Source organism: Falco punctatus (genome assembly GCF_963210335.1).
Source record: "Falco punctatus genome assembly, chromosome: Z".
Taxonomy (NCBI): Eukaryota; Metazoa; Chordata; class Aves; order Falconiformes; family Falconidae; genus Falco; species Falco punctatus.
The window spans coordinates 10,494,375-10,512,924 of NC_137586.1; the positions used below are offsets into that span (position 1 = coordinate 10,494,375).

Genomic DNA, 18,550 nt, shown 5'->3' on the forward strand with positions numbered 1-18,550 from the left:
TTCCAGGCAGCATCGGGCGCTGGCAGCCTCCCCGGGCATGGCTGCAAGACATGCTGCCCACAGTCTGCCTGCACCCGTACCTGCTGCCTCACAGGTAGCTGCCCAGGTGGGTGAGCCCTGGCCCCTCTGAATAACACCGAGCTGTGCAGCAGCATGGCCCCATGCCCCCCAAAAGTTGTGTCCCTGCTCCTGTCCCCATCCCCTCCTGCAGGAGCCACCGTGTACGAGCCCTTAAGTCCCCTTGTCGCACCGTTCGCTGAGCAGTGCCATCCTACAAAGCCACACACTAGCTGTACGGGGACATGTCTGCCTCCTCTGTCCCCTCACTGCATCCTCCCTGCCACCCACCCTGCCACCAGCAACAGTTTCCCGACAATGAACCCGAACACACATGAAGAGCAAACGCGATGCGGTGCTATGCAGTCCAGGCACATACTCATGCTCACACCTGTGCATGGAGCTGCACCTGCTGCATGCGAACCAGGGCTTGCACAACTCAGCACGGGTGGGATCCACATGTCAAATACAGACAGAACTTTTCTCCACCCTGTACAGAAGCCAAGTCCCCATGCCAGATCTCTGTGAAACAGGGGTCTCCTCTATGCCCAGCAAGAGTGAGGTGACAGGGTCAACACGCTGCTCCCTCCAGCCAATATAGGAAATCAATGAGTGGCACCAACCACTCACAATATGCCCCAGCCCTTGTGGAGACACAGGGGAGCTTGGTTCTGTGATTTACCAGCTCCTTGGGATAACCATGCATTGGAGCTCTTGCCCTTGTCTCTGCCTTCCATGGAGAGGGGCCACCCTGTTCTACCTGTTATGGAATGCACTGGGGACAGAGCTTGCAGGGGTCAGGGTGGGCACACGGGGATGCCTGGACACTGGGCACCCTGTCATGCTGCAGAGCCTGGGCACAGGGATACGGAACACTGAGGAGGTGGGGGACGTGAAGCAGGGGTGAGATGGAGTTTGGCAGGGAGCTGGAGAGTATGCCAGGATGCTTCTTGGGGTGGGATGGACACAAGGTTTGGAGGCAGTGGGGGGCATAAATGTCCATCCAGGGAAAGCTGAACCCCGAGCTTGGGGGGCTGCTGGGGACACCAGGGATACCCGCCTGGAGTGGCTGTTTCCAGGTGTTGTTGCCCCGGGGTGGCAGATGCCCTCCTTACCTGCTTGAACTGCTCCTCATAGGTCCACCCTTGGTGTGAGAGTGGCAGCAGGTCACGGGGCTCCCCTTTCTCCTTCTCGTCTTCCTCCTCTTCTTCCTCTTCTTCCCTCACAGCGACCAGCGGCAGGCGCGGCCCGGGGCCCAGGAAGCACTGGGTGGTGGCAGGCGGCGGCAGCGAGTGGCGGCCGGGGCTGGGGCCGGGGTCGAGCTCGTCCTGGCGCCGTCGGAGATCGTCGTCGATGTCGCCGGCCAGGCGGTCAGCTTGCTGCTTCTGCAGGCTCGCCATCACGGCTGCCAGGCGCAGTCCCCCCGCCGCCCTCGGGCCGCGCGGCGCAGTGGCCGGCTGCGGGCACGGGGCACGGCCTTAACTCCGCCGCCGGAGGAGGAGGAGGGAAGGAAGCACCTTCGCCTCTCCCGCTCTCCACCCCTGCTCCCGCAGGCCCAGCCCAAAAGTTGGCGGCGGAGGTGTCGCCGCACCAGGCGCGACACCCCCTGCGGGCGGGACTGCCTTCTCCCCCGCGACGCCCTGGCACCCTTCCAGCTCCCCCCACACCCGGCACGCTTCCCTGCCGCCCACTCGGCCCGCCGGACGCCGTCCTCGTCCCCCCGGGGAACGCCCTCGCGCTCCCATCGGGGACAGTTCCGACCCGGGAGCCCCGTCGCTGTCTTGCAGGCAGCCCCCCTCCGCGGTCCGCTGGGGACCCGTGTCCTGATGGGACCCCTTCCCCGGTCCCACCGGAGACCTCCGCCCCGACGGTCCCACCGGGGACCATCTCCTACCGAGCTCCCCGTCCCGTCCCGCCCCCGCCGGGGACCCCGTCCCGGTCCCGCCGGAGATCCCCCCTCGGTCCTACCGGGCGCCCTGTCCTCCCGGGACTCCCCTCCTGCGCCCATCGGGGACCCCCATCCCGCTCCCTGTCCGACTCGCCCGGCCGGGAGCGCCCCCACCCCGCTCCCACAGTGCACCCCCGTTCTACCGGGAACCCTTCGCTCCGTCCCGTGGCGGTGCGGCCGCGCCGGCTCTCACCAGGGGGGCTCTGGCCGCCAGGCTGGGGTTCTCCACCATGCCGCCGGCTGCCAGCGCCGCGCGGGGCTGTCCCCGCCGTCCTGCGGGGGCACGGGCGGCTGCTCCGCCCGACCCCGGCCCGCCGCTCACATGGTGCCGCGCCCGCCGATATTTCTTTTATTCCGCAGCAGATGAGGGTGGGTGGGATTTTTCCCTCTTTCTGTCCGTCTTTATCCCCCCCCCCCCCTTTTTTTTCCTTTCCTTTTTTTTTCTTTTCTTTTTTTCTTTTTTTTTTGCAACAAGTGGCAAGCGGGCAGAAACACCGCTCCTCGCTCCCACCTGGTAGCGCACCTCAGGGGGTTCGCCGGGAGAGCCTGGCTTGCGGCAACCCCGGGGGGATCGCCCCGGGACCAGAGCCGGCCCGGGGCCGCGTGGGGGTGTAGGGGGAGTGAGTGTGAGTGAGTGAGGGTGTGTGGGGCGGTGGAGGTGTGTGTGTGGATGTGTGGGTCTGAGTGTGTGTGTGGGGGTGTGCCTGTGTGTCTGTATATGTGCATACATGGGAGGGGGGTGCACAGGGGAGTGTGCAGGGTGTCCAGGTATGCATACATATATGTGTGGGGAGTGAGCAGGAGGGGTGTGGAAGGGGTCTGTGCACTCATATGTAAGAGAGTGCTGCACCCATTGCACGCGTGCAGAGGGTCTGAGTGTGTGTAGATAATTTTGTGTGCTGGGAGAAGGTAGTGCATTGTGTGAGCGTGTGCATTTGTGCAGTTGGTCTGTGCTTGTGTGCACACCTGTGAGCACTGGTCCAGCTGAGCATCCACCATGTGTGCGTGCAGAATGTCTGAGCAAGCGTGTATCTGTGAACACTGGGGGAGGTGAGCACACTGGATGTGTGTGCAGGGGAGCCTGTGCACACCCACTGGGAGCATGCCCTGCATGTGCATGTGCACGCTGTGTTTAAGATGTGCGTACACGCTGGGGGAGTGGAGGACATGCATTCATTGCATGGAGCTGTTCACATGCACATGCATATGTGCAGCCGTGTACATTATCAGAGGGGCTGAGCATGTTCAGTGTGTGCACATGCCTGTATGTATGCTGTTGGGAACAACAATAAATGCTTGTATGTGTATGTGGGGAGCTAGGGGTGTGTGTGTGTTTTGTGTGCTCACCTGTAGATGTGTGCAATCTGTGTTGGGAGAGGCAGGGGTGTGCACTGTATGCCCGAGCAGTTGTGTGCATGCACTCGTGTTTGGAGGAGCTGGGTGTGTGTAACCTCACCATCAATCTGTGTGCAGGTGCGAAGGGGAGTTTGGGGTGAGCTCCAGGCGCTGAGCCCTGATCTCTGTCTGCGAGAGCCGGGGCGGGGCACACTCAGGCTTGAGACATGCTTACAGGCTGGGGCCACCAAAGGATCCTCCTGAGGGATGATGTGTGTGCCCAGACCCCAGTTGGATGGGTCAAACTGCAACGTGGCCTGGACCCCCAAACAGGCTGGCAGAGCCCCAGCCTCTGCCTTGCATGGGCAGGATGAGGCTGTGCATCTCCTCTGTCACTGGTAGGACTCGGTGCTGCTGGTTTGCCCTGCATCCCCACTTGCAATGGGGTAAAATAAGGCACGAGGGTTCCATCAAGCACGTCTCCAGACATCAGACAAGGGCATAAGCTGGTGTGAGCACACAACACCCTGAGCCACTGGTGCACCCACAGCACCTCACTGCGCTGGGTGGCCCAGAGCCCGTGGGAAAGCACAGGGCATTACCCGCTGGCAGCATCCCCACGCTGTCCCCGCACTCCGCCTCCACCTACCTGCCTGCCAGTTTTTTCCTGACCCTTTCTTCTATGGAGGTAACTTTGGCAGGAGTCAAAGGAGGCACCTACTCTTCCGTGGGATTTTTTGACCAGGGCAGCTGCAGGGCTTGCACAGATCCTTGGGGAACGAGCACCATCACCGTCCCACAACACCAGGACACAAGGGGCAGTCGACTTTGGCCCCATCCCACCACCAGAGCAGCTGATCACCGAGACCTGAGTGCTGCTGCACTGGGTGTTTGTGGCATGGGGTGACAAAAGCTCTGGGTGCCAAGGGCTGCTGGCTCTGTCCCCTCCTGGGCCACCTGCATGCTGCAGGAGCCAGGGGCAGCCAACACAAGCCAAGTCCTGCTTTTTCCTCAGAGCATTTTGCAGGAACAACTGCTGACCACAGCTGTGCTGGGGAGCTGGCTTCCCTCTTGAACTCCACAGCCTGGGCTGAGCCTCTACCCCCATCACCATGTCTCTTCACAGGGAAAAGCCACGACTTTGCGGCTCCCTGGCTTCCATGCAAGCATTTCCAGAGAAACTGCCCCTTGTCCTGCCATACTGCTGGTGATTCCCAGAGCTCTTCAAGCTCCTGGCAGCCTGGCAGCACCTGGCACAGCACAGCAACCTTGCCAAAGAGCCTCTCCTGGAAAATGAGACCTTTCCGTGGGAAAGCAGAGCAGCTCCCCATCCCACAGGGGCTCTGGGCTCTGTTTATTTTTGCACAGAAGATAAATTACCTGTCAGCCATCCAATTTTGGGGCTGGACAGCTGTAGCTTGCGCTGGCCTATGCTGTCCTGCTGCAGCAGGGTTAGGGACCTCTTGGCACTTGCCAGTCCTTCTAAGTGTCACTTTGTCTGTGGCTGGCTGACGCTCCTGCTGAATTGCCCCTGGCCCCATTTCTGACAGACCCACAAGGCCCATTCCACAGTTCCCCATTGCTCATGGCTCCAGCCTGCCCTCCTGATGGTGCTGCATTGTACCTCAGGGTGCCGACATCGTCTGTGCTAGGCTGTGACCTGTCCCCTGCACATTGGGACAAGGAGGGAGCCGGGGCTGAAGGCTGGGTGGGATGAGTCAGATGTGGGGATGGCGATGGGATTTCTCCATGGCCCAACAGGAACCCAGGTGTTTGGGGGAGCTCACCTCCTCCAAGGCAGAGGGGCTGGGGTGCTCAGGTCAATGTAGCACCCAGGGGTGGATGATGTGGCTAGGCTGGCTAGTGGCAGCACTAAGGTCTGCATAGGATGCAGAATGTCCCATCGCTGTGGGCATGGCCATCAAGGGACCCAGCCCAGCTGCACCAGCATGACACAGTTTCTCCCTAGAGACTTCGCAGTGACAACAGTGGCTCTGGGGCTCTGCACATCTGTTGTAAGGTGTGTCCATGGCTTAGGGTCTCCCCAGGGCAGCAAGCAGGACTGCATCCCCTCCAGCCTACTGTATGGCATCTCTGTACCGCCAGGCGCTGGTGATGCTCCTAGCTGGAGAGAAAGAGAAATCCTCCAAATGGCTATTGACGGCTGCGATGGAGGTAGCACAGATAGATACTGGAGGTATAGACGGGCACGGCAGACAGCAGCGCAGAGTGAGAGATACTCGGAGCAGAGAGATACCACAGGAGGAATCGGGAGATAGATCCTGCGGGCTGATCAATACCCACTGTATGTGGAGGGACAGCAAGATAAAACGAGCTTCAGGGGGAAGGTGTTCGGTGGGCAGCAATGTATATTTGTCCTGGTGATGGCTCTGGGGAGATGCACTTGCAATTGCTTCAGCTGGGGCTGGGACAGGGGCAGAGCTGGACCCATGGTGCAGATGCCAGTGGCTGAGTCTCCTTACCTGTCACCAGACAACCCACTGGGGTTTGGTGTCCTTTGAGGTGCCCTGGGGTCCCACCTGGCCTCTGGGTACCAAAGGATGCGTATCTCCTGTGTGTCCTGTTCACTTCCTCTGGTCCTGCAGGGATGTTCCTGTTGCCTGTGGGCATCTTGGAGGATGCTGGGTGCTGCATGTAGGCAGCCAACGAGGAGAGGGGCAGCTTGAGTGCAAGCCCTGGCCCGGGTACAGGGGCTGTGCTGGAGCTGGCTGACTGCGGATGAATTCACACACCATGCCTCAGTTTCTCCATGTGAACCAAATGACGGCGAGCTGCAGGGAGCTGGGTCAGTCCAGCATTGACTCGGGTGTGGATGAAGAGGAGTGGAAAGGAAGGGGCAGAGGCAGCAAGAGCTTGCAGGACATGCTGTGTCCAGGACCCATCTCTCATCTGCTGGTCATGAGGACACTCAACTGCTCCTTAACAGGCTGCGAACACCCGCCCCGAAGGGAAGGGTTGCTTTTTGGGACTCTTGAATGCCTAGCACTGCCCCTGCCCATTGCTGGGATGGGGGCAACTCCTCCTGCTGCAGCAAAGCAGTCAGGCCTCCTGGGTTCCAGCCCATCTCCATCTTGGTGGTACTCACTCAAGCCACCCCATGCTGCCTGCTTTCTCTGCTGGACACATCCCAGCTTAGCTGGGGGCGGTGAGGAAAATACCCCCGTGTCCCAGACAGGGCTGCCAGCCCTGCAGCCAGGCTGGGGGGGATCCCCCGCCCATGATGGAGTTATTGACATGGACACTACAGAAAACACTGCTGAGATTGTTCACACTAATGTTATTTAGCAGCAATATTTCCGTAATAAAAGAAATCAATGGGCAAGAGAAAAGACCTGTCCAGAGCTTTGATTTTCTTATTTTAATGGCATACTTATTTACTCCCACCAGCGTGCCCATCGGATTTTCATTACGCGGCCTTCGCTGTAAGTGGAGTGGTATTGATACGAGCTGCTGAGTTAGCGCCTTCCTGTGTGGGCCAGCATGGGATTGCTCGTGTTCCTCGACAGGGCCCCGATAAACCCCAGGGAATGGTCACAGCATGGGGCCAAGGCAGCCTCACAGCCCATGGGAGCAAACACACACAGCCTGCCCACACACATGTGTACACACACAGGGCCTACCCATGGGCACATAGGCATGTACATACATATACCTGGTTGTCTTGCTGGTCTGTACACTGTGTGTGAACTGTGCACACACACACCTGTGCACACACACTTGTCTCACCTGCACAGGCACAGACACATGCACATGACTGTTTTGCCTAGACAAATGCACAAATACACAATGTCCTACCCATACATGCATGAGCACTCACACGTGTACAATTGCTGACTGTATGGATACCCAGTTGTTCTACCTATATACATATGCATGCACACGTGTGCAACCCCCACCTGTTCTGCATACACCCACCTGCAAACTGTACTGCCTATATGCACGCATACACCTATGCACGCCCAACTGCCCTGCCAAGACACACATACAAAACCATCCTGCTTGCAACCATACACACACGCACACACGCGCGTGCAGCCTGTCTGCCAGCACGTGCACACACACCCTGCATACCCTGCATGTGCACACACACAGAGCCTACATACCCTGTGTTTCCCTCCAGTGCCCTTATGCTGGGAGGTGCACCCATCTCTCTCCGTATAAACCTCTCAGAACCAACCTGCTGTGTCTGTGCCCATCCATCACTCAGGACCACACACCCAGCGTCAGCACTGTCCCCCTAAAGGATGGAGCTGCCTGGACTCTTGGCTTCCCTGACTGAAGCAGGACGCTGGCACAGGCCCAGGCTTTTGGTCCCCAGTGACTGCAGCGGAGAGAGGAGTAACAGCACCATCTCCTGCCAGTCCCCGGGAGCTGACATGGGGGTTATCCTGCCCAGCGCCATACCTCCCAGCTCCCAGGACCCCAGGCAGGATGGTGCTGGCTTCCCCGGTGACACACAGCTGTCAGCAGGATCTCCCACTGAGCCTGGAGCCAGCCAGATCCAGCACCGTTCCCCATGGTAGGAGCTCAGCGTGCTCCAGAGACTCTCCCAGGGACCCGAGCAGGTGGAACAACCAATTTTATTACCGGTATCTCTTTTCAGGTGGCAAATTAAGAAGTAGCCCATGTGTGGGGCTGCCAGTGAGCTGGACAGGGACAGCTTGGGGAGCAGGAGGAGCAACATGCTACAGGCCTGATGGCCAGGGACACACACTTGGCAGCAGCACAGAGGTGAAAGCCCTCCACCAAGCCCACACAGGTCTGGCTGCAGGGCTGCAAGCAGGCTCCACAGCTGGGCTCGGTTGGGGGATCACAGTGCTCCCTTGGTGGCTGGGACCCTGTGCTGGGAGCCAAGCCAGCTGGCTGTCCCCAGTGGGTGTCACAGCCAGGGGAAGCGTTTTGTGGGGTGAGATGCCATCCTGAGCTAGTACAGAGTTTTGGGCACCTGCAGACACTAGGTATGTGCACAGCCCAGAGGCCACATGGAATGGGCTCTCCCTTAAGGCGACAGACGGTGGCTCTCCCCCCTGGGGGAGACTACCAGGAGGGGACTGTGGGAAAGGGACCCCAAACATCCCCTGGGGCAGATGACATACAGGGGACCAGGAGGAACCTCCAGCAGAAAGGCGGTGCATACCCCCACTGCCAGGGTGTCTCAGCGCAGATCCTGCCCCGTGCCAGGGCGACACTGTGTGCTGCCAACCCGCATCAGCAGGGATGGAGCTGCGGGAGATGCTGCCAGCTGGACACAGCATCCTGTGCTGCCCGCAGCCCAGGCAGACTGCCAGGGAGATGGGAAACTTCTTGGCTGAAGGCAGCCTTGCAACGGGTGCTCTGGCCTGGCTCACCCTGTGCACCCTGCCCCGAGGGTGGCATCCTCCTCCTGATGTCTCAGGAATTGTAGAAATTTTGTGGAGCCTGGGGAGAATCAGCTCCAGCCCCTCTCCAGCTGCATGTCAAGGGCACACTGGGGTGTTCATATCCCGCAGGCCACTCTGGCCCCAAGGGATGGTAAAGCAGGTCATGGCTCCAATCAAAACAGGGGAGAGACAGGTAGTAAAGAGAACTGGTGGTCTGTATTGCTGTAACCACCATGGTCCTTCTGTCCTGGCACCCAGCTGGCCCATAGGGAAGGACAGAGCAACATGGGGAAGGCACAGGGGGTCTCCTGCTGCCTCTGCTAGAGCCTGGGCTTGGGGAGGAGAAGAGGGCTGGGAGGACAGGAGCCAGCTGTGCTCGGCAGCATACCCCAGCAAGCTGGGCTCAGCAACCCAAGGTGCTGAAGAAGGCATTGGCTTCCAGGAGCAGGCCCTTGGCATAGACACGCAGGGTGTAGAAGAGGGTGACAAAGTCCTGAGTGCTGAAGAGAGTGTCAGCCAGGGCAAAGGCGAGCGTGGAGGGAATGAAGCCCCGGCCGTACTCCACCATCCAGGTTCCTGCACTCCACTGCACGGACGTGGCCTCTCCTGCCTGGTGCACGATGGTGTCCCCTGCCAACACACACAACCAGCATGGCTCCCAGTGGCTGCCTCACATCATGCCCAAGGAGGAGACATTGTGGGAATGGGACATGCAGGGCTAAGCACCCCAATCCCTCCCCAGACTTGCTCACTTTTCTCTTACTGGCACCCACTGAGATGCTGGGATGTGCCCCTCAGGACACCAACTGCCCCATTCTGAGCTCTAGGCTTCTGCCAGCTGGAAGGAAGAGACTCTGCAACAGTGGAGGACGCAGCCTGCAGAGTGGCTGTGTCCCAGGACATGGATGCAGCCTGCAGGACACTGTGGCTCCTGTGCTTACCTGGATAGTAGATCTCACTTCTGGTGGTCCCCTCCTTCCACTGCCGAAAGGTCCCCGAGATGACGGTATCAGAGATATCCGCCCAGTACCGACCTGCAGGAGGACAGACAGCACTGGCTCAGCACATCCCTGCCGGGAAGAGCTTGGAAGCCCAGGTCCGAAGACTTGGAGCAGCCCTCCAGGGTAAGGATGCCAGCCCCAGAGCCTCGACACACTGAGGAGTGCAGGCAGGTCTGGTACCCAGGCTGCCTGTGTGACTGGCCATATAGCACCAGCCTGGGCTGCTCGATGTCCCTAAGCCCTGTCATTTCCAGTGTGTTTAGCACTTGCTCCCTGTTGAAGCACCGTGAGATGCGACACCTACCGCTGCCTGCCAGCTGGATGCACACAGTCCTGGCCACACAGCATGGCACGCACCGCACAGGGACCTGCAGATGCTGCAGGACACCATGGGGGCTGGGCCCCAGCAGAGGGTGTTTTCCAGCATCATGCACACCATAAAAGCAGAGCAGTGGGCTACCTGCCCCGGGCACACCACAGTTAGGGCAGTCAGACCTGAAAAAGTGGAGTTGAAAGAGCTCAAAGGAACCCCCTGGCTGCCAGCGTTGTCCTCCTGCTTACCTGAGTGGCCCCCAGTATCGACAGCTGTCCCGAAGAGCAGCACATACTCAGTGAGCGAAGCATGCAGGAGGCACATGGAGCCCATCCACCCGCCCGCATTCACAAACACCCACTGCAGGTCTTCATCTGGCAAGATGTGGCCTGGGTGCTTCTTCCGTAGCTCCACAATGATCTTGGAGAAAGCCAGCTCATGGTCCAGCCCTGCAGCACCCGGGGTCGCCGTGAGTCCCTGTCATGGAGCGAGCTCTGCCTGCACCCCACCCCCAAATCCCCTCCACAGCCACAGGGTCCCAGCACACCCGTAGAGGGGTCTGCCTAGGGAAGATGCCTGCTCTCTCCCGCCTTCAGACCCTGTGGCCGCTGACCCGGCTCCGCTGCCTCCCCTGCCGGTGACGGAGGACGTGCAGCACCGAGGGTCCCGTCCTACTGCCCACCCCTGGTGTGGGTGACATGGGGGACCCACGCAAGGTGACAGTGACCCTCCCCTGGTGACGTGCAGCCCCTCTGCTGTGACCGTACACCCTGTGCTCTGCGGAGCCAGCCCTCCCCTCCAGCCCTAGGTGGGGGTCGGTGCTGCCCCTGACCCATCGCGGGGCACAGTCCCCTGACCTGGCACAGCCCCGGCACCGAGAGACGCTTCGACCCCGGGTGCGGCCCCAGCCGGGGCCGGTGATGCTGCTGCCCCGGTCGCCACCCCCGCTTCACTCCAGTCCCCTTCTTCCCCACCCCACTTCCCCCACTCCCGCCGTCCCAGCTCCCCGGTACTAATCCCTTCCCGATACCGGTCCTGATGCCCCGGTGCCAGTCCCCCGGCCCCTCCCTGACGCCAGCCTCGCTGCCCCCCTGATCCCGGCCGCCCTGTACCGGAGCCTCCCCGGTCCCCGCTAAGGGTCCCCTCCCCAGCCCAGGCCGCTGCGCCGCTCCCCCGCCCCGGTCCCGTTTCTCGCTCCCCGTTCCCATCCCCCCTCGGTCCCGCTCCCTCCCACCCCCACGGCCGGTGGGCCCCGTCCCCACGGGCGGCGCGTACCCGCGTGGTGCCGGGCGAGCTGGGCGATCTCGGCGGGGGTGAACTCGTACCGTTTGGAGGCCAGCCAGCCCCGCAGCCCCTGCAGCACCAGCACCAGCGCGCCCAGCGCCAGCCCGGCCCGCAGCGCCCGCCGCCTCGCCGTCCCCATGCCGCCCGCCGCCGCTCCGCCCCGCCGCCAGCGCGACGGGGAGCGGGACCGCCCCCGCCACGGCCACGCCATGCCCGGCCGCGGGCAGCCCTGCGCCGGCGCGGCGGGGCGGAGCGCAGCGGAGCGGCGGCACAAGGGGCCGGGCCGGCGGGGCGGTGCCGCCGGGGCTGCCGGGAGCGGGGCGGCATGGAGCCGCCGCCGGGGGGGACAGAGGAGGGGGGCGGTCGCTTCCGCGCCAGCGGTACGGCTGGGGCTGCCTCCCCCGGACCCCCGGCAGCGCACAGCCCGGCCCTGGGGAGGGGGGCTGCGGGGACCCTTCCTGCCAAGGGGACGGTCGGTGGGTGGGTGGTAGCGGGGACCCCACCCCCACCCCCCGAACTGAGACGGGGAGGAAGGGGTGAAGCTCGGGGGGGCATACAGTGGAGCGCAGACCCCCTTTAGGGTTACCCGCGGATGGGGGGCGTGGTGGGCGGGGGTGCCCGGCCTGCGGGGGGTCTGTGCCCCGCATTCTTTCCGCCCTGACGCCCCTCTCCTTTCTCCCGGCAGAGCACCAGCACGCTCGTTACAACCCGCTGCGGGATGACTGGGTGCTGGTGTCGGCCCACCGGGTGAAGCGCCCCTGGCAGGGGCAGCTGGAGAAGCCGCCCCACGAGGATGTGCCCCGCTGGGACCCCAACAACCCCCTCTGCCCCGGGGCCACCCGGGCCAACGGCGAGGTACCACCAAGGGCCCAGGCGTCTGGGCTCCCCCCCCCCACCCCATCCCCACCCTGAGCCTGTCTCTCGCCCCGGCAGGTGAACCCCCAGTACGAGGGCACCTTTGTCTTCCCAAATGACTTCCCTGCGCTGCAGCCTGATGCTCCGGAGCCTGGTAACATCTAGGGGGAGAGCAGGCTGCCGGGGACCCCCAGGCTCAGATCCTGGGCAGGCAGCAGGGTGGCCTGGAGAGGCATGGGTGCTCTCCCAGCGCCTTCTCCTTCCCCGCTCTGTGTCCTTCCCCAGGTGACAGTGATCACCCTTTGTTTCGAGCTGCAGCAGCCCGGGGTGTGTGGTAAGTACCTCCATGGCTTCAGGGGGTCCAGGCTGTGATGTCATCCAGGACCCATGGGGTAAAGCTGTCCTGAGCCTGCTCCCCTCCTTTTGGTGCCTGTTCAGTGCACACCTCCTTTATTCTGGGGGGCTCATCCAGTCCTGTTCCACTGCGCCCAGCAGGACCATGAGGTTCTCCAGAGACACTCCATAAGTCCCAACCGTGTCTGCTTCCTCTGCAGCAAGGTGATGTGCTTCCACCCCTGGTCGGACCTGACGCTGCCCCTCATGTCCCTGGTAGAGATCCGGGCTGTCATCGACAAGTGGGCAGAGCTGGCGGCCGAGCTGGGTGCCTCCTACCCCTGGGTGCAGGTCTGAGGCTGGTGGGGGCTGCCCTTCTCTCTCTGCCCTGGGGGGCTTGGGTCGAAGTGGGGGTCCAGGGCTGAGTGCTCTGGCAGCATCTGGGGTTGGGACCATTCCAGTTGCGTGCAGGTCCCTTGGCCACCTGAGCCTGTCCAGGCGGGTGTGAGGCCCTGCTGTCTTGTGGGTTGCTTTCCTGGTGTGCTGGGGACACTGTGGCAGCCTGCAGTGAGGACCCTGGGGTTGGGACCTGCTGGCTGCACCTCTTCCTCTGCAGATCTTCGAGAACAAGGGAGCGATGATGGGCTGCTCCAACCCGCACCCCCACTGCCAGGTGAGGCTGTCCCACCCATGACACGAGTCCCTGTGGGTGACCTTACAACGGACTCGGGGGAAGATGTGAACGAGAATCCCCCCACCCCAGTCCCAAAGCTTTTTGCAGCAAGAATACCCCTATGCCTGTCCCGTCTCCTCTCCTGGGGACTGTCCCTTGTAGCTGCCAGATGTCAGACTCTCCACCTGGTGGCAGCACGGACCTGCAGATGGGCAGGGTGTCTGGGGCACCCCTGCAAATGCAGGGTACCCAGGCCTGCGCCCCCATGTCCCCCCCAGGTGTGGGCCAGCAGCTTCCTCCCAAATGAGGCATGCCTGGAGGATCGGACCCAGCGGCAGCACCTGAGCCAGCACGGTGTCCCCATGCTGCTGGAGTACGCCGAGCAGGAGGCTCGCCGAAAGGTGAGGACATGACGGTGGTCCATATTCTCTCCCTGGGAGCTGGATATGTGCTGGGGTGGGCCCCCCAGGCCCCCCAAGAACAAGGCCCTTGGGAGCGCCCATCCCCAGGACGCTGAGGCTGCGTGTGTCCCCACCGAGTGTGTTGTCCTGCAGGAGCGGCTGGTGGTGGAGAATGCGGACTGGCTGGTCGTGGTGCCATACTGGGCCACCTGGCCCTACCAGACTCTGCTGCTACCTCGCCGCCATGTCTGCCGCCTCCAGGACCTCTGGGAGGGCGAGAGGGACAGTGAGTGGCTTTGCACCTCGTCGGCCCCTGTCCCACATCCCCTGGGATGCTAACCCCTTTGTTAGCATGCTGCCCTGCAGCAGCCTGGCTGGAGGGTCTGTGTCCCCTTGGGGTGCGGGGCTACCACCCTCAGCTTGGAGGGGGACTGGCACTCCTGTTGTGCCAGGACAAGAGCTGGCTGTCGTGACACAGGCAGCACTCGTGGGGGGACTAGTGTCCTTTTTGGGGTGATGAAGCCCATGGTGCTTCATACTTTTGGAGTGCTGGCTGGTGAAGAATGGGAGCTCTTCCTGCTGTGTTTCTGAGGCTGTCTGCATGGGTGGGGAGCGGGGGATCTGCCAAGTGCATCCCTCCTGCCTATCACCAATGTTCACCCAGGGAGGGGTGCTGAGGGGGACGTCCCTCCCTGGCTTGGTGTGCTGCCTGCCCTTGGAGAGGGCTGGCCAGCTTGAGGTCCAGCTCCCTGCGACTCCCCTGCAGGCCTGGCTTCCATCATGCAGAGGCTGCTCATCAAGTACGACAACCTCTTTGAAGTTTCCTTCCCATACTCCATGGGCTGGCACGGTGAGTGGCATGGCTGAGGGACCCCCGCAACCCTGTCGTCCGCATCCCCATCCCCTCCCCAGGGCTCATGCAGTAGCTGCACCCTGGCAGGTGCCCCCACGGGTTCCTTCCTGGAGGAGGACTGCAGGCACTGGCAACTCCATGCCCACTACTACCCACCACTGCTCCGCTCCGCAACCATCCGCAAGTTCATGGTGGGCTACGAGATGCTGGCACAGGCACAGCGGGACCTCACCCCTGAGCAGGTGGGTGCAGCTTGGGGGAAATTGTGGTGAGCCAGGGGGTCCTGTGCCAGGACTATCCCTGGGACTGGCTGCTCCTTGTGGTGTGCCCCGCAGGCAGCTGAGCGCCTGAGGAGCCTCCCCGAGGTGCACTACAAGCAGAGGGCCAAGGAGATGTCGTGATGGGGAGCAGCAGAGCCAGCCCTCAGCTGTGCTTGGTGAGGCCAGGGAAAGGAGTCAGCTGTGGGTGGTGAGAGCTGAGGCCTGGGAACTCATGTCACTTGTGAAGCCTCTGACCTCCAAGCTTCTCCAGAGCCTTGTTGTGGCCTGGCCCAGCTTGGAGGCTGGTTTTGCCTGTTCAGGTACCCCAGTCCTAATCCTGTGGCATCCTCATGCAGGTGGTGCTGTTCCTTCCGTCTCCTTCCCTGTCCCAGGCTGTGTCTTATGCCTCCGCATCATGTTCCTACCACCACTAAAGGGCTTACCCTCCTTACAAGTCCAGTCTTACTGGTGAAACTGGAAGTACTGCCTGCCCAGTGGAGGGCCACAGTGCCTCTGACCAATAAAACCTGGAAGCAAAGTGCCTCTGCTTGTGCCCTCGTGGCTTCCAGCCCTGGGTGGGAGGTTTGGGGTCTCTGCTGGGGAGGGATGGTAATGCTGGGGGCTACAGGAGATGTGCCCGCAGCCCCGTGCTGCTTGCTGCTGTCCCTGTGTCTGCGTTGCCGGCTCTTCCTCCCTGGGGGGAGCTCTGAGCCTGCCTCAGCACTGGGCTCGGGGGGGGGTGGGGTGGGAAGCCGTGAGGAATTGGTGCTGCTCGAGGCTTGGCCAGCTCCTGGGAGAGGGCTGAGGCCTGGCAAACTTGCTGCATGGAGGCTGCTGGCTGGGATGCTCAGCACTGGAGCTGCTTCTCTTCCTCCTCTCTGCCAGGGGCTGCTGGGCTGCAGCCCTCGTCCAGCCTGCTGCAGGTACTGGGGCTGCTGTGCAGGACTGCCAGGATGCAGCCAGGGGCTGGTTCAGTGTTAGACCGGGGGCTGCCAGGGGGACCAGCCTCTGCTCATGGTGCTGCTGCCACCTTTCCCCTTCCCTGTGCCCACCCGTGGTGTGGGACAGCAGCAGCCCGGTCCCTGGGCTGAGTTGAGGGATGCTGTGCTCCCCATACCGCTGCAGCCCTGTCCCCTAGGGAAGCTCCCCCAGGGCTGTGCAGGGGTTGGTCCAGGACAGTGATGCCCTGCAGCTGATGTGGGGGGTGTCCAGCGCCATCTGCCACCACAGCTTTGCACAAACAGTTTTTATCTGTCACTGAAGAGCCATTCTCATAACTCCTTAATGAGGCTCTTTTCCTCATCAAGTCCATGAGTGGGATCCTGGGGACTAGAAATATCTTGTGAAGGGAGAAATGCTCTCCCTCTACCTGCAAGATGACAATCTGTGGGGAGGGCTGTGCCCCCCGGCCCCATACACTGCTCCGCCATCCCTACCCGCGGTGCTGGGGCAGGGAGAAGGGCCCGGCCAGTGTGATGCTCAGAGCCAGGCTGGATGTGGCCCTCCTGCATGCTAGCTCCACCCTCCTCCCTGATTGCCCTGTCCCAGAGCCCCAAAACCATTGCACCACCCAGCCCTCGGGGCTCCCTGGGTGCCCAAGGGTATCGGGGAGGGAGTGGTGGGTCTTGGGGTGACCCTTGAGGCATCGTTGTATACTGTGTTCTCCCAGGTGTCGTGGTGGGTGCCCAGCTTAGAGTCTGGCCTCTTGCAAACTGATTTGTTCCCTCCTGGGGCAAACTGTCTTCCTGGGCTTTGCGACCATCCCTGTTGCAGCCCCCATCGCTTCTCATTGCAACAAGTGCCTTTGTGCCAACCTCATGAACTTCCCTGCTCTTCCCCAGGGCCACGGAAAAGCGGCAACAAATTGGCTTAAATGTGGGAATCCAGATTGGGGTAATTAGCCGCTGAACCGGTTGTAACGAAGCTAGTCATCTCCCTGCATGCGCAGTTAGCTCTGATTTAATAGCCCACCGGCTCCCAGGCTGGGCTGCAGCGCCTTGGCCCGGGGCCGTAAATGAAACTAGCAGTAAGTCAAGCAGTATTAAACTTTACAGTCACCGTCTTTAAAAACGAGACTCTCTCTCTAATAAATCAGAGCAAGTGGGATTGTAAATATTGAGGCAGGATCCATATTGCTTAATTAAACAGTGCCTAATGAACAGCCTGTTTGTTGTGTTGTGATTTAGGATGGAGGCTGGGGAGGCAGCGCGTGCCGAGGAGTTCTGGTACCCATGCTGGGATGCCCTCCCCAGCAGGTAGCGGTTGCTGGAGTTTAGCTGCTGCTAAATTAGCTCAGAGACAACCTGAGAATTATTTTTTTTTTTTAAATAAATAAAAAATAAAATTTCCCATTCAGAAAAAATATCTGCAGTGTTCAGGGTGGAAGTCAGCAGCCAGTGGAGGAAGAGCAGGAGATGCAGCTAGGTGTGAGAGCTGGACCTGGGCTATGCTGAGCCCATGCTTCCTCATGACAGATTCATCTCGTGCGAGGGGGTGTGAAGGGCTGGAGGGGAGCAATGAGCCTTTCCCATGGCATCGGGAGGCACTGGGCTGCTGCAAATGGAGCTGTTGGGGATACAAAGGCATCGCAATTCATAGGAACCATTGCTGGTGGGCTGTAAAGCCCAGAAGCCTTTTATATTTCGGTGGTTACAGTCCAGCTGGAATCAGAAAGTTATTTATGGTGAGGAGATTAAAAAAAGTCTAGCTGGGTGCGGGGTGGTGGAGTGGAGGGGCTGTGGGATATCCAGCTGTTACTCCTGTCCTGGGAGCATCACAGGGAATCTGAGGCCCACTGGGATTCCCTGTAGGGATGTATCTTGATGCCATTTCACTTCTGCAAGGAAGCTGTCGGAGATCCTGGGAAAAGTGTCCCTGTGGTGGGGTCACCCTTGTCCTGAGTCCCTGTCCCCCAGCATTAGCGCAAATATATCCTTTGCAATCCCTGCCCCGAGCTGGAAGGATGAGAAAGGCAGGCAACGGGGGGAGTGACGGGAGCAGAGGCGAAGCTCAAGAATGGAATTAATGCATTGAAAATGCATGGAGGTCCCGTGGAGGTGTTTGCTCCCTCTGTGGCACATTAATAGGGCTGTGAGGGGTTAGGAAAGGGCCACAGTGCTTCTTTGCTGGGCCAACTCGTCCTGCACTCAGCAGGGAGCAAGGGATAAGCCCAGAGGGTGATTGTGGGCATGTACAGATGCCTGAGGGAGGACGACCAGGAATTTAGTCTCATTTCTATCGTATTTTCTGATGCCACTGAAACAAATGAGTCAGTCTACCAAGTGCTACCATTTTCCCAGAGCTGCTGGGGCTATGGCTGGACTGAGACAAACCAGTGTGCTCTCCTGTGTTGTAGCAGTGCCTGTCTCCATCATCACTCCCCTCTCCTGCATGTTTGAGAGTCTCAGAGCATCTCCAGCTCTGACATTGACCCCTTCTGCAACTGCACGTAAGTCTTGGGATGCTACTCCGGGATACTGCCGGGGTGCACAGAGACCCTTGGAGGATAACTGCTGGAGGCACATTCATCACCTTTGGTTATGCATCTGTGTCCTAGGCAGCTGCCAAAGACTGGCTTCAGATCCCGAGTCCCCAATCCTGCCCACCTCTCTTCCTCTCCTCCCTGCCTTCCAGCACAGGTGAGACAATAAATATTGAGCAAAGGAAGTTAATCTGTGACCAGAGTGTTTTAATCAGAAAAAAAGGCATTAGTGCAGGCCTGCTGGCTCCTGCCAAACTGCAGTTTTACTGTCCCTCCTGGTACTGGGTTTATGGCTGTCATTTCATTCCAGTTTTACTGTTGTTTTTGCCCTTATCATTGAGTTTCTCCTTGCCTGCTGCTGTTGCTGGTGACTGA

At 60.7% G+C, this 18,550-nt stretch overlaps 3 protein-coding genes across 4 annotated transcripts in view; 1 reads left to right on the forward strand and 2 right to left on the reverse strand.

The window, feature by feature from the left end:
* The window catches only part of ARID3C (AT-rich interaction domain 3C), a 31,049-nt gene extending 23,263 nt beyond the window's left edge, over positions 1-7,786 (reverse strand). The window contains exon 1 of the mRNA XM_080371305.1: positions 1,173-7,786. Within this exon, the coding sequence (XP_080227431.1) occupies positions 1,173-1,457 (285 nt within the window). The 5' untranslated portion in view covers positions 1,458-7,786. The remainder of the gene's footprint in view (positions 1-1,172) is intronic.
* A 1,132-nt stretch (positions 7,787-8,918) lies between these two features.
* SIGMAR1 (sigma non-opioid intracellular receptor 1) lies at positions 8,919-11,661 on the reverse strand. Of its 2 annotated transcripts, none has more exons than XM_080371316.1 (4): positions 11,361-11,661; positions 10,284-10,484; positions 9,663-9,755; positions 8,919-9,351 (listed from the first exon to the last, which is right to left on the reverse strand). In XM_080371316.1, the coding sequence occupies exons 1-4, from the start codon at positions 11,644-11,646 to the stop codon at positions 9,125-9,127; spliced, it is 807 nt and encodes a 268-aa protein (XP_080227442.1). In that variant the 5' UTR covers positions 11,647-11,661; the 3' UTR covers positions 8,919-9,124. The 2 variants fall into 2 exon arrangements, with proteins under 2 accessions (XP_080227442.1, XP_080227443.1); XM_080371317.1 differs by having other exon boundaries at positions 11,311-11,564.
* On the forward strand, positions 11,600-15,237 carry GALT (galactose-1-phosphate uridylyltransferase). The gene is made up of 12 exons (XM_080371314.1): positions 11,600-11,699; positions 12,005-12,174; positions 12,253-12,328; positions 12,460-12,508; positions 12,729-12,858; positions 13,124-13,180; positions 13,459-13,581; positions 13,735-13,867; positions 14,348-14,431; positions 14,522-14,676; positions 14,770-14,870; positions 15,051-15,237. The coding sequence occupies exons 1-11, from the start codon at positions 11,645-11,647 to the stop codon at positions 14,833-14,835; spliced, it is 1,098 nt and encodes a 365-aa protein (XP_080227440.1). The 5' UTR covers positions 11,600-11,644; the 3' UTR covers positions 14,836-14,870; positions 15,051-15,237.
* Positions 15,238-18,550: the final 3,313 nt, after the last annotated feature.

Excerpts from the sequence above, each read along its gene's own strand:
- SIGMAR1 (XM_080371316.1), bottom strand. The coding sequence starts at position 11,646 with ATGCCGCCCCGCTCCCGGCAGCCCCGGCGGCACCGCCCCGCCGGCCCG. Across the intron at positions 10,485-11,360 it reads GGCTGGCTGGCCTCCAAACG|GGCTGGACCATGAGCTGGCT; the intron begins GTACGAGTTCAC and ends CGGGTGCTGCAG. Across the intron at positions 9,756-10,283 it reads CGATACTGGGGGCCACTCAG|GTCGGTACTGGGCGGATATC; the intron begins GTAAGCAGGAGG and ends GTCCTCCTGCAG.
- GALT (XM_080371314.1), top strand. The coding sequence starts at position 11,645 with ATGGAGCCGCCGCCGGGGGGGACAGAGGAGGGGGGCGGTCGCTTCCGC. Across the intron at positions 12,329-12,459 it reads GCCTGATGCTCCGGAGCCTG|GTGACAGTGATCACCCTTTG; the intron begins GTAACATCTAGG and ends GTCCTTCCCCAG. Across the intron at positions 13,868-14,347 it reads CTGGGAGGGCGAGAGGGACA|GCCTGGCTTCCATCATGCAG; the intron begins GTGAGTGGCTTT and ends ACTCCCCTGCAG.